At 41.2% G+C, this 17,786-nt stretch overlaps 2 protein-coding genes and 1 pseudogene across 3 annotated transcripts; 2 read left to right on the top strand and 1 right to left on the bottom strand.

Moving 5' to 3' along the window:
- Nucleotides 1–111: 111 nt before the first annotated feature.
- LOC110497872 (protein Z-dependent protease inhibitor) lies at nt 112–4,327 on the top strand. Its single transcript, XM_036954823.2, is given in 6 exon segments — nt 112–200; nt 2,284–2,693; nt 2,696–2,909; nt 3,386–3,662; nt 3,780–3,927; nt 4,046–4,327. Coding segments are annotated over 5 exon segments (1,218 nt in total). The 5' UTR covers nt 112–200; nt 2,284–2,312; the 3' UTR covers nt 4,244–4,327.
- A 325-nt stretch (nt 4,328–4,652) lies between these two features.
- On the top strand, nt 4,653–17,555 carry LOC149975226 (ATP-dependent RNA helicase DDX24-like; annotated as a pseudogene). The gene is made up of 6 exons (XR_016488702.1): nt 4,653–4,724; nt 7,093–8,505; nt 13,466–13,591; nt 13,711–13,822; nt 14,279–14,461; nt 17,522–17,555. The product of XR_016488702.1 is annotated as an ATP-dependent RNA helicase DDX24-like (transcript).
- On the bottom strand, nt 13,951–17,055 carry LOC110497868 (ubiquitin thioesterase OTUB2). Its single transcript, XM_021574313.3, has 6 exons — nt 16,735–17,055; nt 16,534–16,611; nt 15,259–15,377; nt 15,058–15,142; nt 14,731–14,922; nt 13,951–14,437 (listed from the first exon to the last, which is right to left on the bottom strand). The coding sequence occupies exons 1-6, from the start codon at nt 16,735–16,737 to the stop codon at nt 14,231–14,233; spliced, it is 684 nt and encodes a 227-aa protein (XP_021429988.1). The 5' UTR covers nt 16,738–17,055; the 3' UTR covers nt 13,951–14,230.
- Nucleotides 17,556–17,786: the final 231 nt, after the last annotated feature.

Genomic DNA, 17,786 nt, shown 5'->3' with positions numbered 1-17,786 from the left:
TTTCCACCTTTCAAAGTGGGTACATCAATTGTCAGTACCAAATTTGCTTTCATTTGGAAAGAAACTAAAACAAGACTACCAGTTTGAGTAAACCTAACCCATGGTTAATAGATAACCCTGAAGGCACACTCGCACTTTGTCTCCCCAAATAGTAGATGGAGGGTTTTGACAAAATACCTTTCTGATACCCAGGCTGAAAGGTAGGTCTGTTTTTGAGATGTATGCAACTATTTGTAAGAATATATGTATATACAGTGTTGCTTTTATTGTTGTTGTGATAATCTTATTTGCGAGTTGTGATGTTGAAGCCCCCTAAATTGCTAACAAAATTAGCTGACATTCGTTCTGAAATTACTAAATATACGTTTTCCCATTCTGTCTTAAGTGTAGTTTTTATTTGAGCTCTGATGCAATGCATTGATAAGTCATTGATCACCAAACAAATATCTTGCCATTTGTCTAGAAGACATGTAAACATGACATACTGTGAAGTCCAAAAGTATTTGAACAGTGACACGTGTTGTTTTGGCTCTGTACTCCAGCACTTTGGATTTGAAATGAATAATACTTTGAGGTTAAACTGCAGACTGTCAGCTTTCATTTCAGGATATTTGTCTGTATTGGGTGGGTAGCACTTTTTTATTTTATTTTTTACATAGTCCCCCCATTTTAGGGAACAAAAAGTGTTTGGACAAATTCACTTATGTATAAAAGTAGTCAAAAGTGAAGTATTTGGTCTCATATTCCTAGCACGTAATGACTACATCAAGATTGTGACTCTACATACTTGTTGGGTGCATTTACATTTTGTTTTGGTCGTGTTTCAGATTATTTTGTGCTCAATGGAAATGAATGGTAAATAATGTATTGTGTCATTTTATGTGTCTATTTTATTGTAAATAAGAATAGAATATGTTTCTGAACACCTAATTGTGAATAATGATGGATGAGAAAGTTAGGCACAAAGATCATACACCCAAGTCATGCTATCCTCTAACCATTATCAATAATGGGATGTTAGAATTTTGGGGGTGGGTTATGAAAATAATGCTTCTGTCACTCAATGTTATTCACAATTCATTCATGATTATCTGTAATCAAGGTAGCGTCCACATTAAAGTACAAGTGTTTATAAACATATTCTATTATGGAAGTGACTCAAATGACACAATACATTAGGGGAGAGTGGGGTAAGTTGAGACACCCTTGTTTCTAAGAAACCATGTACAAAATTATAGGAAGAGGTTGTTTTATGGAATCTGTGGAAGAAAGCAAGTTAGGTAAAAAAAAAAGTTAGGTTGTTCAAATACATTTCATGGTGCTGGTACCTAAATCAAATTAGATCATTTTAAGATTGTTCTATATGTCAGTTGGGGTTTCTATAAGGTTCAATATAAGGTCCTAAACCTAAGATGAAAGTGCATCCTTCAAGCTGTGTGGGCTAATATAGTCCAAATGTTTGCCTTGGGGTAAGTTGAGCCAAGGGCTATGTGGTAAGTTGAAGTGATTTCTTCCCAGGCCTAATTTAAGGCATTATCACTGGGATACAACAGGGCCTGGTCTATATTAGAAGTGTGTACTTTTTAAAAAGTATTTGTTAGGTGTTAAGCCTGTGTTAAAAGATGCTTAAATGATTAAAAGACACAAAGTGATTCTGATTGTGTTGAATTGTGTTTGGGAAATAAAGATAGACATAATTAGTTCATAATTAGTTCTGTACGGAAATGTGTAGGTGGCTGAATTTACCATATATTGTGCCAAGAGACTACTTTTTTTGGACAAGCTATGTTTTCAAAATGAATGTTTACATAAATTCTGATTATGTCAAGGGATACACAACATCCTGAAATATATGTAGATATTTGTTATGAAGAATACTATATTTACCTTGATGGAGTGATGTTGAATGTAAAAAATGGTTCAGTTTACCCCACTCACCCCTATTTACCATTAATTTCTATTGAGCACAAAATAATCTGAAACACAACCAAAACAAACTGCAAATGCATCCAACAAGTATGTAGAGTCACAATCTTGATGTAGTTATTGCGTACTAGGAATATGAGACCGAATTCTAAACTTTTTACTACTTTAATGCACAAATACGTGAATTTGTTCAAATATGTTTTGTTCCCTAAAATGGGGTGACTATGTACAAAAGTGCTGTAGTTTCTAAATGGTTCATTCATATAACATAAACGTCAATGTGCTGGAGTACAGAGCAAAACCAAAAACATTTCACTGTCAAAATTATTTTGGACCTCACTATAAATACTATTGCAGATTGTAATCACATAACTCATCAAATTACTATGATGATGAAGGTGGGACTCCTTTTCCTCCTGACCCATGTCTGGTCCCTCATCCCCGTCTACCAAACTCAAGAGCAGAGCCCCAACATCACAGACCTGACCTTCAAGAACATGGACTTTGCCATGACTCTCTACAGGAAGATTGCTGGTTACCATGATAATAACATATTTTTCTCACCCCTGAGCATATCCACAGCTTTTGCCACCCTCTCCATGGCAGCACAGGGTCCCACACGAGACCAAATACTGAAGGGGCTCAACCTAGCCCACCTAGATCGGGACAAGCAACCAGACATCATTCCAGAACTCTTCCAACAACTCCAAGGGAACATCACACAAGATGAATCATTGAAACTGGACCAGAGCACCACCTTCTTTGTTTGCCTAAAAAGTTTGAGGTAGAGAGTGACTACAGTGACCAGATCAAGAAATTCTTCAACGCTGATATCAACAGTGTGGACTTTGCAAATACAAAAGCTAGCGTTGCCATGATCAATGACTACATAATGAGAAAGACTGATAACAGAGTCAAGGAGATGGTGTCTGACTTGGATCCACTTACCCAACTTATGCTCATCAACACCATTTTCTTTCGGGGTGAGCAGCTATGTCATGCATTCTCTGATTTAAACACTTAAAAAACGTTACATTTAACTTGTTTACATTTAGTTTTCACTTGTGTCTACCATAATTGCATCCCATCAGTATATCTTATTTCAAGATGTTGTGTTTTACATTTCACTTTCAAAATGGAATTGTATTGCCTAAAATGCAACAATAACACTTCCCACTGGGAAAAAACTGGTGGAGTCAACGTTGTTTCCATGTCATTTCAACAACAAAAAAATGCAATATAATGACATTGAATCAATGTGGAAAACTGATTGGATTTACAAAAAGGCCTTTTTTTACCTAATCTATTGGCATTGTGAAATTTTTTTGTTGATTTCACGTTAAATTCACATTAGTTGACACCTCAACCAAATGTAAATCAAAAATAGACATTGAACTGACGTCTGTGCCCAGTGGGTTTTGCTTTCCAATAAATATGCTTTGTCATATTTGGAATTTAGGTGAATGGCAGATGCCCTTCAATCTCAATCACACAGAAATTCAACGTTTCTATATTGACAACTACAATATTGTCCAGGTGCCTATGATGTTAAGAATGGAGGATAAGTTCTACACAATGGACGACTTTCCCCTTAATGCCAAGGTGCTGAAGCTGCCGTACCGAGATGGTGTTTCAATGCTTATCCTGCTACCCAACAAAGGCCTGGATTATACCACAATAGATGATGAGATCACAGCTGAAAGATTCCTCAACTGGATTAAAAATCTGAAAGAAAGGTAAATAGAAAGCGTCAAGTGTATTTTGTGGTGAAACATTGCAAAATTCCATAGGTTTTCTAAGTGTTTCATATTGAATACGTTCTCCTATGTATGAAAGTTCCTTGTTTTTTAAAGGAAACTAGAAGTTCAACTGCCCAAGTTCAAGATGGAGCAATCATACGCCATGCACAACATCCTACCAGATTTGGGTATATCCAGTATCTTCCATGACACCGCTAACCTCACTAAATTGAGCAAAGACCCAGGCCTGAAGGTGTCAGAGGTCAGTTCTTGGATTAACAGGCCAAACTTGCCTTAACCAATTGAGAAATGTGCAACTTTATTACTCACTGTGGATAAATAACAAATAACATATTGTTGCAATGATAATGTGGTTCCAGGTGTTGCACAAGGCAGTGATCGAGGTGGATGAGAGAGGCACCACTGTAGCCGCTGCCACAGAAAGCGGCATTATTGGATACGCCTTACCCTCTTCCTTCATCGTCAACCGACCCTTCTTATTTTTTATCTACCATGAGGCCACTAACAGCTTGTTGTTCATGGGCCGAGTGACTGACCCGACCAAAAACGGAGTCTAATGAGCACAGTGCATTTGGTGCCCGGAGAGGTGTTGTACATGTAATATATTTCATTTGTATGTATTAAAGGTGAACAGATATTCATTCAACTGGTTTGGTGATCTTCCTAATACAGACTAACAATAACATGAACATTTCAATCCTGAATCCATGAATCACACATTGTCCTAGAAATTAAGCAAATCTGACCAACATTCCATCAAGAACCTCTGCTCAAGCTGAGTGGTTACCAATGACTGTATATGACCCTGGTGGTTCCTAACAATGTTTTTCAAACCACGTGATCACAATGTGGGGTGGCAGGAAACTTATTACAGACTACCTGGCTGGCTGTACTGTTGAGCCTTGCAGTCGGTGGAGGAAATCAAGCTGGACAGAGTAGTTATTTGCTCTGACTCGTGCAGTTATGATGAGTCTGCAGTCCTTTAGCTCTTGTAGCAGACAAGACCTGCTGTATGAGGCACTACAAACCAATGGCTGGGTGAGACAGATGGGTATAAAGATGAGGATTAGTTGGGTCCCAGCCCATGTGGGGGTGGAGGGGAACAGATGATGTTCTGGCTAAACAGGCCATTAGCAGTTAGGAGGTGGACGTTGAAGTTTCAATGAGGCAAACGGCCTGATATGGACGGTGGTGGTGCAAAGATGGCAGGAGCAGTGGGATAGAGACATTAAGGGCATGCATCTCTTCCCTGCCTGGTCTCATAAACTAGACGTAACATAGTCAAACGTAAATCCGAGACACTCAAATTAAAATGAAATGTTACATTTGGAATGGGTACATGAGACAGAAGGTCACCTAACGTGAACGTCTAGCAACCCAAAGGTTGCATGTTCGAATCTAATCACAGACAACTTTAGCAATTTAGCTAATTTGCAACTTTGCAATTACTTACTACTTGTTAGCTAACACTTCCCTTAACGCTAACCTTAAAACCTTTTAACCTAACTCCTAATCTTAACCCTTAACCACAGCTAACATCAACCACCAAGCTAATGTTAGCGTTAGCCATAAGCTAACATTAGCAACAACAAATTGGAATTTGTACCATATCATATGTTTTGCAAATGTCTAACATATTGTACCAACTGCAATTCGTAACGTATCATACGAATTGTAATTCGTACAATATCATACAAATTGGATGATGGACATCCACAAACTAATACATACCATACGAAACGTAATATATCATACTGATTGGAGTGTCCCGGATTTATGTTTACTATGTTACGTCTACCCCTGAGTCCAGGTTGCATCTCCAAATACAGAGAAAAGTCTGGGATGGGAGGAAGACAGCACAAGACAGAAGAGAGGAGGACACCTTTACTAGACTTAGGGTGGCACACAGATGGCTGAAAAAGTAATTACATCTCAATCAATCAATCAAATGTATTTATAAAACCCTTTTTACATAAGCAGATGTCACAAAGTGCTTATACAGAAACTCAGCCTAAAAACCCAAACAGCAAGAAATGCCGATATAGAAGCACGGTGGCTAGAAAACCAGACTCTGAGGGGTGGCCAGTCCTCTCTGGCTGTGCTGGGTGGAGATTAGAAGAGTGCATGGTCATTAAGGCCAGATCGTTCTTCAAGATGTTCAAACGTTCATAGACGACCAGCAGGGTCAAATAATAATCACAGTGGTTGTAAAGGGTGCAACAAGTCAGCACCTCAGGAGTAAATGTCGGTTTGTTTTTCATAGCCGAGTGTTCAGAGGTCGAGACAGCAGTTGCGGTAGAGAGAGAGAGCAGGAGAGGGTTGAAAACATCAGGTCCAGGACAAGGTAGCACGTCCAGTAAACAGGACAGGGTTCCATAGCCGCAGGCAGAACAGTTGAAACTGGAGCAGAAGCACGACAAGGTAGCACGTCTGATGAACAGGTCAGTGTTCCATAGCCACAGGCAAAACAGAAGAAACTAGAGCAGTAGCACGTCCAGGTGGACTGATGACGGGGACATCCGAGAGTCATCAGGCCAGGTAGTCCTGAAGCATGGTCCAAGGACTCAGATCCTCCGGGAGGGGAGAGAAGGAGAGAGAGAGATTAAATAATTAGAGGGAGCACACTGAAGTTCACACAGGACACCAGGTAAGACCGGAGAATTTCACCAGATATAACAGACTGACCCTAACCCCCGGCACATAAACTTTTGCAGCATAGATACTGTAAGCTGAGACAGGGGGGGGGGGGTTGTCGAGGGACACTGTGGCCCTGTCTGACGATACCCCCGGACAGGACCAACCAGGCAGGATATAACCCCAAGTGCAAAACCACTTCAGTGACTCAACCAAGTAGAGTATAGTGACAAAAGCCTGGCATCATGTGACTCACCTCTCCTAGGGACAGTCCCCCTAATAGGCAGAAAATCCAGTGAAGAGAGGGGAGACAGCAAGGGAGATTTGTTACTCCAGTGCCCTGCCTCCAGCTCTTTGCTTAAAAAGTCTAGGGACAATAAGACGATCTTGCGAACGTGTAGGTATGTACGGCAGGACCAAATTGGATAGGCTGCTAGGATCTTGACTAGAACCCCAAAATTCGATCATATGGCAGTGCGCGCTAACCAAGGTTGCCAGGTGCACGGTGTTTCCTCCGACACATTGGTGTGGCTGGCTTCCAGGTTGGATGTGTGCTGTGTTAAGAAGCAGTGCGGCTTGGGGTTGTGTATCGGAGGACGCATGACTTTCAACCTTCGTCTCTCCCGAGCCCGTACGGGAGTTGTAGCGATGAGACAAGATATTAGCTACTAACAATTGGATACCACGAAATTGGGGAGAAAAAAGGGGTAAAATTCTAAAAAATGTAAAAATTTAAATTAAAAAAAATGCATGCTCTATCTCCTGGCCGAAGTCAGCCAAACAGGGGATCCATGTGAAGGGCAGCTGGAAAGCAGTTGAGCTGGACCCCAGTCTCTTCTCTGTAGAGGGCATGGGGGGACTGGTCTGTTTTGAGGAGCTGACAAGCTACAGACTGATAGATTCTGCCAAGGAAGAAGCTAAAGGAGAAAAAGACCAAAAGAAGAGAGAAGAAAGCTAAGAAAAGAAAAGCAAGCAAGTGAGATGGATGGAGGGAAACGGGAAGAGGTATGTAAGGGAGGTAGTGATAAAAATGAAACGTCTGAAAAACCAGCTGAGAGGAAGAAGAATAAGAAGAAAACAGCCCAACAAAATGACCCAACCACACAGGATGACCTCTCTAAGGACAGTGAAGTGAAGAGGTGAGTAACAAGGTCCAAAATCTTGGAAATGGTTCAGAGAAAGTTGTCAAGGAGGAAGAAGCCCCTGAAGAAACTGTCACAAAATGCTGTTATGTGTCCTGAGGATGCTCAGCCACAATCAAACAATCCAAAGACTGATGGCAAACAGCGGAAAAATAGAGTTGTGGAAAAGCAGATCATCCCAGAGTCCCAGATAGAACATGAGCAACAGACAGAGTTACCCCCTCAATGCAAAGTGGCTAAACTCTCCAAAAAGAAAGCAAAGAATTGGACCAATGCGGCGCGCTCTAGTTCTGACCAAAACTCAGATGTGGCAGCGTGGAAGGATCTGTTTGTCTCTGATCAAGTGTTGAAGGCACTGAGCAGTCTAGGATTTGGATCACCGACGGCCATTCAAGCTCTGGCATTGCCACCTGCTATCGGAGACCATATGGACATTGTTGGGGCCGCCAAGAAGGGGTAGTGGTAAGACACGGTCTTTCACCATCCCCATGATCCTGATGTGATGTGATCTTCCTGTCTGGGTTGGCGCCCCCCCCTTGGGTTGTGCCGTGGCGGAGATCTTTGTGGGTTATACTCGGCCTTGTCTCAGGATGGTAAGTTGGTGGTTGAAGATATCCCTCTAGTGGTGTGGGGGCTGTGCTTTGGCAAAGTGGGTGGGTTTATATCCTGCATGGTTGGCCCTGTCTGGGGATACCATTGGATGGGGCCACAGTGTCTCCTGACCCCAGTATTTATGCTGCAGTAGTTTATATCGGGGGGCTAGGGTCAGTTTGTTATATCTGGAGTACTTCTCCTGTCTTACCCGGTGTCCTGTGTGAATTTAAGTATGCTCTCTCTAATTCTCTCTTTCTTTCTCTCTCTCGGAGGACCTGAGCCCTAGGACCACCTGGCATGATGACTCCTTTCTGTCCCCAGTCCACCTGGCCGTGCTGCTGCTCCAGTTTCAACTGTTCTGCCTGCGGCTATGGAATCCTGACCTGTTCACCGGACGTGCTACCTGTCCCAGACCTGCTGTTTTCAACTCTCTAGAGACAGCAGGAGTGGTAGAGATACTCTTTATGATCAGCTATGAAAAGCCAACTGACATTTACTCCTGAGGTGCTGACTTGCTGCACCCTCAACAACCACTGTGATTATTATTATTTGACCATGCTGGTCATTTATGAACATTTGAACATCTTGGCCATGTTCTGTTATAATCTCCACCCGTCACAGCCAAAAGAGGACTGGCCACCCCTCATAGCCTGGTTCCTCTCTAGGTTTCTTCCTAGGTTTTGGTCTTTCTAGGGAGTTTTTCCTAGCAACCGTGCTGAATGGAAGATTCGATATAGGCCGATAGTTTTTTATATTTTCTGGGTCAAGGTTTGGCTTTTTCAAGAGAGGCTTTATTACTACCACTTTTAGTGAGTTTGGTACACATCCGGTGGATAGAGGGCCATTTATTATGTTCAACATAGGAGGGCTAAGAACAGGAAGCAGCTCTTTCAGTAGTTTAGTTGGAATAGGGTCCAGTATGCAGCTTGAAGGTTTAGGGGCCATGATTATTTTCATCATTGTGTCAAGAGATACAGTTCCTTGCGAAAGTATTCGGCCCCCTTGAACTTTGCGACCTTTTACCACATTTCAGGCTTCAAACATAAAAATATAAAACTGTATTTTTTTGTGAAGAATCAACAACAAGTGGGACACAATCATGAAGTGGAATGACATTTATTAGATAGTTCAAACTTTTTTAACAAATCAAAAACTAAAAAATTGGGCGTGCAAAATTATTCAGCCCCTTTACTTTCAGTGCAGCAAACTCTCTCCAGAAGTTCAGTGAGGATCTCTGAATGATCCAATGTTGACCTAAATGACTAATGATGATAAATACAATCCACCTGTGTGTAATCAAGTCTCCGTATAAATGCACCTGCACTGTGATAGTCTCAGAGGTCCGTTAAAAGCGCAGAGAGCATCATGAAGAACAAGGAACACACCAGGCAGGTCCGAGATACTGTTGTGAAGAAGTTTAAAGCCGTATTTGGATACAAAAAGATTTCCCAAGCTTTAAACATCCCAAGGAGCACTGTGCAAGCGATAATATTGACATGGAAGGAGTATCAGACCACTGCAATTCTACCAAGACCTGGCCGTCCCTCTAAACTTTCAGCACATACAAGGAGAAGACTGATCAGAGATGCAGCCAAGAGGCCCATGATCACTCTGGATGAACTGCGGAGATCTACAGCTGAGGTGGGAGACTCTGTCCATAGGACAACAATCAGTCGTATATTGCACAAATCTGGCCTTTATGGAAGAGTGGCAAGAAGAAAGCCATTTCTTAAAGATATCCATAAAAAGTGTCGGTTAAAGTTTGCCACAAGCCACCTGGGAGACACACCAAACATGTGGAAGAAGGTGCTCTGGTCAGATGAAACCAAAATTGAACTTTTTGGCAACAATGCAAAACGTTATGTTTGGCGTAAAAGCAACACACCATCCCCACTGTCAAACATGGTGGTGGCAGCATCATGGTTTGGGCCTGCTTTTCTTCAGCAGGGACAGGGAAGATGGTTACAATTGATGGGAAGATGGATGGAGCCAAATACAGGACCATTCTGGAAGAAAACCTGATGGAGTCTGCAAAAGACCTGAGACTGGGACGGAGATTTGTCTTCCAACAAGACAATGATCCAAAACATAAAGCAAAATCTACAATGGAATGGTTCAAAAATAAACATATCCAGGTGTTAGAATGGCCAAGTCAAAGTCCAGACCTGAATCCAATCGAGAATCTGTGGAAAGAACTGAAAACTGCTGTTCACAAATGCTCTCCATCCAACCTCACTGAGCTCGAGCTGTTTTGCAAGGAGGAATGGGAAAAAATGTCAGTCTCTCGATGTGCAAAACTGATAGAGACATACCCCAAGCGACTTACAGCTGTAATCGCAGCAAAAGGTGGCGCTACAAAGTATTAACTTAAGGGGGCTGAATAATTTTGCACGCCCAATTTTTCAGTTTTTGATTTGTTAAAAAAGTTTGAAATATCCAATAAATGTCGTTCCACTTCATGATTGTGTCCCACTTGTTGTTGATTCTTCACAAAAAAATACAGTTTTATATCTTTATGTTTGAAGCCTGAAATGTGGCAAAAGGTCGCAAAGTTCAAGGGGGCCGAATACTTTCGCAAGGCACTGTATAGTACTAAAACACTTGAGTGTCTCCCTTGATCCTAGGTCCTGGCAGAGTTGTGCAGACTCAGGACAACTGAGCTTTGGAGGAATACGCAGATTTAAAGGAGAGTCCGTAATTTGCTTTCTAGTGATCGTGATCTTTTCCTCAAAGTTCATTAATTTATTACTGCTGAAGTGAAAGCCATCCTCTCTTGGGGAATGCTGCTTTTTATTTAGCTTTGCGACAGTATCAAAAATACATTTTGTATTGTTCTTATCCTCCTCAATTAAGTTAATTAAGATGATCGAGCAGCAGTGAGGTCTCTTCGATACTGCACGGTACTGTCTTTCCAAGCTGGTCGGAAGACTTCCAGTTTGGTGTGGCACCATTTCCATTCCAATTTTCTGGAAGCTTGCTTCAGAGCTCGGGTATTTTCTGTATACCAGGGAGCTAGTTTCTTATGACAAATGTTTTTAGTTTTTAGGGGTGCAACTGCAACTAGGGTATTGTGCAAGGTTAAATTGAGTTCTTCAAATGTCCTTGGGTAGGCAGAGGGAGTCTGGAAGGGCATCAAGGAATCTTTGGGTTGTCTGAGAATTTATAGCACGACTTTTGATGCTCCTTGGTTGGGGTCTGAGCAGATTATTTGTTGCGATTGCAAATTTAATAAAATGGTGGTCCGATAGTCCAGGATTATGAGGAAAAACATTAAGATCCACAACATTTATTCCATGGGACAAAACTAGGTTCAGAGTATGACTGTGGCAGTGAGTAGGTCCAGTTGATGAGGGCTCCGAAAGACTTTTGGAGTGGGTCTGTGGACTTTTCCATGTGAATATTAAAGTCACCAAAAATGTGAATATTATCTGCTATGACTACAAGGTCCGATAGGAATTCAGGGAACTCAGTGAGGAACACTGTATATGGCCCAGGAGGCCTGTAAACAGTAGCTATAAAAAGTAATTGGGTAGGCTGCATAGAATTCATGACTAGAAGCTCAAAAGACGAAAACGTCATTTTTTATTTTGTAAATTGAAATTTGCTATCGTAAATGTTAGCAACACCTCCGCCTTTGCGGGATGCACGGGGGATATGGTCACTAGTGTAACCAGGAGGTGAGGCCTCATATAACACAGTAAATTCATCAGGCTTAAGCCATGTTTGTCAGGCTAATCACATCAAGATTATGATCAGTGATTAGTTAATTGACTATAACTGCCTTGGACATGAGGGATCTAACATTAAGTAGCCCTATTTTGAGATGTGAGGTATCACGATCTCTTTCAATAATGGCAGGAATGGAGGAGGTCTTTATCCTAGTGATTGCTAAGGCGAACACCGCCATGTTTAGTTTTGCCCAACCTAGGTCGAGGTACAGACAGGCAGTTAACCCACTGTTCCTAGGCCGTCATTGAAAATAAGAATTTGTTCTTAACTGACTTGCCTAGTTAAATAAAAGTAAAATAAAAAATTTAAAAAATAAACAGACACGGTCTCAATGGGATAGCTGAGCTGACTACACCAACTGTGCTAGTGGCAGACTCTACTAACCTGGCAGGCTGGCTAACAGCCTGCTGCCTGGCCTGCACCCTATTTCATTGTGGAGCTAGAGGAGTTAGAGCCCTGTCTATGTTGGTAGATAAGATGAGAGCACCCTTCCAGCTAGGATGGAGTCCGTCACTCCTCAGCAGGCCATGCTTGGTCCTGTTTGTGGGTGAGTCCCAGAAAAGAGGGCCAATTATCTACAAATTCTATCTTTTGGGAGGGGCAGAAAACAGTTTTCAACCAGCGATTGAGTTGTGAGACTCTGCTGTAGAGCTCATCACTCCCCCTAACTTGGAAGGGGCCAGAGACAATTACTTGATGCCGACACATCTTTCTAGCTGATTTACACGCTGAAGCTATGTTGCGCTTGGTGACCTCTGACTGTTTCATCCTAACATCGTTGGTGCCGACATGGATAACAATCTCTCTATACTCTCTACACTCGCCAGTTTTAGCTTTAGCCAGCACCATCTTCAGATTAGCCTTAACGTCGGTAGCCTAGCCCCCTAGTAAACAGTGTATGATCGCTGGATGATTCGTTTTAAGTCTAATACTGCGGGTAATGGAGTTGCCAATGACTAGGGTTTTCAATTTGTCAGAGCTAATGGTGGGAGCCTTCGGTCTCTCAGACCCCGTAACGCTGCTTAATGGGGAGAACCGGTTGAACGTTTCTGTCGGCTGAATGAATGACACCGGTTGAGCATTCCTACAGCATTTCCCTCCAGAAGCCATGAGAAAGTTGTCCGGCTGCAGGGACCGTGCGAGGGCATTTATACTATCTTTACTATCTGTACTTACTGGTGGCACAGACGCTGTTTCATCCTTTCCTACACTGAAATTACCCTTGCCTAACGATTGCGTCTGAAGCTGTGCTGGCAGCACAGCGTAAGGCGATCGTTCTCCTGTATACTATGAGTACAGCGACTGCAATTAGAAGGCATCATGTTAATGTTACAATTTGCTTCGGCTGTTGGAAGTCCTGACGAACCATGTCCAGATAAAACGTCCAGAGTGAAAAAGTTGACTGAAAAAAAGTTGAGGGAAAAACTAAAAATATGAACAGTAATTAAAAAGTAAAAAACGTAAAGTTGTCAGGTAATAAAGTAAGCTTTGCAACAAGATGCACAGCAGCACGTAAACAAGTCTGCAAGTTGTGACCGGAAATGACAAGCAAATTAATAGATTTCATAGGCACCTGTATTTGATCACATGATGGTCGATCTAAGCTAGGAGCTGCACAGACTTACTTATCTTTCATGACATAAAACAACATTGTACCATATTTCATATCTGCCTTGACAGGAGCGAGTCAACATGGCCAGGAAGGTAGAGAAGATTGAATTCCACAACAGCAGAGAAGCAGCACAACTCTTGGTTTATGCAAGCAGCAGAAGCTCTGGAAGGGGGACCTGGATGATGTTTTGCTTGGTAAGACTACATCATTAAATTAGTTATCTAGGAGTGGGAGGTTGCCCCATGAGAAACACAGAAATAAGAGGGCCTTGCATAAATAGATCAGAGTAAACTGACATTTTGTTTTTTTTTAGGGGGAGGAAGGATGAGGAGGATGACGGGCAGCAGCAGAAGATGGTGAAGGTCACCCGATTTCTCAGCCTTTATTCAAGAATGTGATGAAGACCAAGTACCCCACACAGATGGGTAAGCTCTCCCTGCCCAACATGCCCCTACATGCTTTGGAAACGGCCTTGACCAGTGTCTCCAATCAGAAGGAAAGACAGAAACAAAAGAAAAAGCAGCAGCAGCGTTAAAAATGATTGTAGTCTCAATTAGAATGTTGGAGATTGAATTTATATAAATGGAAATACAGTGCAATTATTAACATTTTCACAAATGATTTTAGAAGATATCAGTCGTGTTTTTGAATAAATACTTTTTTTTGGACATTCAAGAAAGTCGAGCGGAGTCTACCGCATATGCGTTCACTGTAAATTACAAAACAATGCTAGAAACGTTTTTGTTTGAGAAACTTCTTAATCACAATGTACATTTATTTGAACACTTAACTACCGGTAAACCTGAGATAAGTGGAGGCCTTCATCAAGCCCCTCAATGGCAATGTGGGTAGAGAATGTCATAGTGGGCTGTTTTGTATAGGAGGTGTAGGCAGGGCTCCGCTCCCTCTGGAATCGTGTGGTGGGCCAGGCGGTGTCCGTCTCCCCCCTCCACGGAAGCAATGTGGATGCTAACTCCTAAGGCCTCCGACAGAGCCAGAATATCTACGTGATCACACTCCATCGCCATGGTTTCCACTTCCTGGATAAGGCAAGAATGGACATTGTAAGTATATACCCAAGCAGAAACAGAGGCTACCAAAAAATTGTCATGTCCTTGATTGGTCCCTAAAACACCAATTATTTTCCATTAATTGCACCACCACTAGAGAGCAGCAGAATACTTTCAGACATTAGTTTTGAGTGGTGAGACTCTTTGACAAGAGGTCTGATTGTCTTTGGAGAAAAGTATCAGCAGCATCTGGCATACTTCCATAGCACATTAATAAAACAGAAGTTAACTGCAATATGGTCTTGAGCGCAACTCATACTGACCCGAGTGCAGTAAACCTTGAGACTGGGTGCCTCCACAAAGTGGCTGAAGAAGTCGGCATGGTTTTGCAGGTAGGCTGAGGTGAGCAGCCTGAGGTATTGCACCATACTGTCGGAGGTAGTTTGCTCATTAAAGAGCTGGAGCAACGCGTCACCCTGCTCATCAGCTTCACATTGTTCTAGGACACCTACAAACTAAAATATGAATTGTCCAATAATTAAAACAGGCTTCAAAGACATGTCTGACAGTTAATGTGACTAGTCATCTTTATTGTGAAGGTGCATTATTAGATTATTTTTAAAACGGTACAAAGTTAAATGTAAACTTACCATGTCAAGCATGTCTTTGAAAGAGCTCTCATCAAAGCCTGCAGCCAATAATTCTTTGCTACTTTGTTTCACTGTTTCTTTGAATCTGAGATATGGAGAGAAAATTATACATTTTCATCCATTATTTTGAAGTGGCCAAGCCACACACAGGTAAAGGGTCCAACACATGGAAAAATGTATGCATACTAGGAAGGAATTTACCTTTGCAAAGCTCTATCATTTTGCAACAATGATTCCAGGTGTCCAAAGCAGAGGGCTCTGTAAAAGCAATTACCATCGCCCCTGATTTTCCTCATGTACTTATACTGGCTGCAAATCTCCTGCAAAACAAATAAGAGATGTGTCGGTGAATTTGACAAATTCAAGTATTTTAGGCTAGTTAAATGATCTTACATTACTATGTATTTGAGTAACTAGTTAGTCCATATGCAATTTGTTAAGTAAACTGTAAAGTAGTGTTAACAATGTAATTTACACTAAACAAATATATAAACGCAACATGTAAAGTGTTGGGCCCATGTTTCATGAGCTGCTATTTAAGACCCCCCCCCCCCCCCCCCCCCAAATAAAACCATCATATGCACAAATAGCTTATTTCTCTCAAATTGAGCACACATTTGTTGACATGCCTGTTTGTGAGTATTTCTCCTTTGCTAAAATAATACAGCCACCTGACAGGTGTGGTATATTAAAAAGCTGATTAAACAGAATGATCATTACACAGGTGCACCTTGTGCTGGGGACAAAAGGCCACACTAAAACGTGCAGTTTTGTCACACAACACAATGCCACAGATGTCTCAAGTTTTGAGGGAGCGCGTAATTGGCATGCTGACTGCAGGAATGTCCACATCTGTTGCCAGAGAATGCAGACCATCTGTATGGTGTCGTGTGGGCGAGCAGTTTGCTGATGTCAACGTTGTGAACTCAGTGCCCCATGTTGGCGGTGAGGTTATGGTATGAGCAGGCATAAGCTACCGACAACAAACACAATTGCATTTTATTGATGGCAATTTGAATGCACAGAGATACCGTTACGAGAGGCCCCTTGTTATGCCATTCATCCATCACCTCATGTTTCAGCATGATAACACACAGCCCCATGTCGAAAGGATCTGTACGCAATTCCTGGAAGCTGAAAATGTCCCAGTTCTTCCATGACCTGCACACTCATCACACGTCACCCAATGAGCACTTTGGGATGCTCTGGATCGACGCGTACGACAGCGTATTATAAGGAAATTGAAATAGAACTCAGTAAAATTATTGAAATGGTTGCATGTTGTGTTTTATATTTTTGTTCAGTATAATTCTATTTGTTTTGAAATATCCAAGGAATATCTATCCAAAGATGTCAGAGATCCCACAGCAGGCATGCAACGTTAAGCTTTGTGTTTAATAGCCTAATTTAGTCCAAACTTGAATTCACATGCTCGTGTGAGCATTTTTCAATAGCTTTATGACTAGGCATTATTACCCGATACTTTGCAGCTTCCACCTCCAGCAGATATGTAGATATTTCTTCTCTACTTGAAACAAACTGTCCTGGTTCCGTCTGTAAAGAACAGTCATTGGCTAAATTAAATCTAATATAAATCGTGTAGTGACAGTAGTAAAACATAATGCTTTGTTAATTCCTACGTTAAATCATGTTTTTGTTGCTTAAAGATAACATTACCATACTTGAGGCGTCTCAAAGAACAGTCGAATGATTTTCTTTCCACCTTGATGAGGATAGGTTAGCATGCTACAAAGATAATCATGGTTAGAGAGCTAGCTAGCTAAGTAGAAACAGATGTAAATGTTTTCAGAATTGTCATCCTGTCTCGCGGGCTAATCGCGTGGTAAAACAGAACACGACAGTTGTACGCAACAAAGAGACAATGGAATGAAAAGTAACATCGAGAGACATTCTAAAATTATTTCATTTTCGAGCATCATTCTTCTTCGATGAGGTTTAACTGCGATAGGCATCCAAAAATGTTTGCATTACCGCCACCTACTAGACTGGAGTAAAACTCCCTTATGCTTTGCTTAAACAATAAATAATAATAATACATTTATATTTGAGCAACATTAACAACCGGATATTTAGAAGTGCTATAGTTAGTCCATTCAGAAGTCTTCATTTTTAAAACAGCAACCACAACTCATATTTATCTGTTTTTATTCATTTCAAAGAGACTGGTTCAAAGACATTTTGTCAGATGAACATTTTGTAATATATATTTTTTAATGAATAAAGCAAACTAATGAACATTGGAATTCATCCTAACAATTTTTGAACATCAATCTTTGATTAGGGTATATGAGTAATGCATGTACAACTGCATGGTATAACCCCAACAATTTCCTTCATCAGCAACTTATCACCACAAACTATACTATTATAACAGTATTACAACAACCTTAAATACAAATGTAAAGTAACTTTTTAGTTGTGTTTTACTGTTAATGTTTTTCAGTGATCCTCTGTTCTCTGGCACTCGTCTATCCGTCTATCCTCTTCTCTGTCTGCCCTCTCCTGAATGTATTCCTGTAAATATGGTAATTAATAAAATAAATTGTTAGTTGCAATCTTGCTTGGGGAAATATAATATGCTTAAACTATACAAAATCTTTATTTTGGAAGAAATCATGGATAATAATACATTCTAAATAAAGTATACTTTATAAATGAGAACAAATGGGATCTCGGTCAAGGTAATTACTAATACATAACAATGCAAT

Source organism: Oncorhynchus mykiss, chromosome 19, assembly GCF_057628025.1.
Source record: "Oncorhynchus mykiss isolate SJ-2025 chromosome 19, ASM5762802v1, whole genome shotgun sequence".
Taxonomy (NCBI): Eukaryota; Metazoa; Chordata; class Actinopteri; order Salmoniformes; family Salmonidae; genus Oncorhynchus; species Oncorhynchus mykiss.
Note: the sequence above shows the minus strand (reverse complement) of the source record. Positions and strands in the feature narration are given on the sequence as shown.

Coding starts and splice junctions, on each gene's coding strand:
- LOC110497868 (XM_021574313.3), bottom strand. Junction 15,378..16,533: donor TGGAAGCTGCAAAGTATCGG/GTAATAATGCCT, acceptor TTTGTTTTGCAG/GAGATTTGCAGCCAGTATAA. Junction 14,438..14,730: donor TCAAGGTTTACTGCACTCGG/GTCAGTATGAGT, acceptor TGCCTTATCCAG/GAAGTGGAAACCATGGCGAT.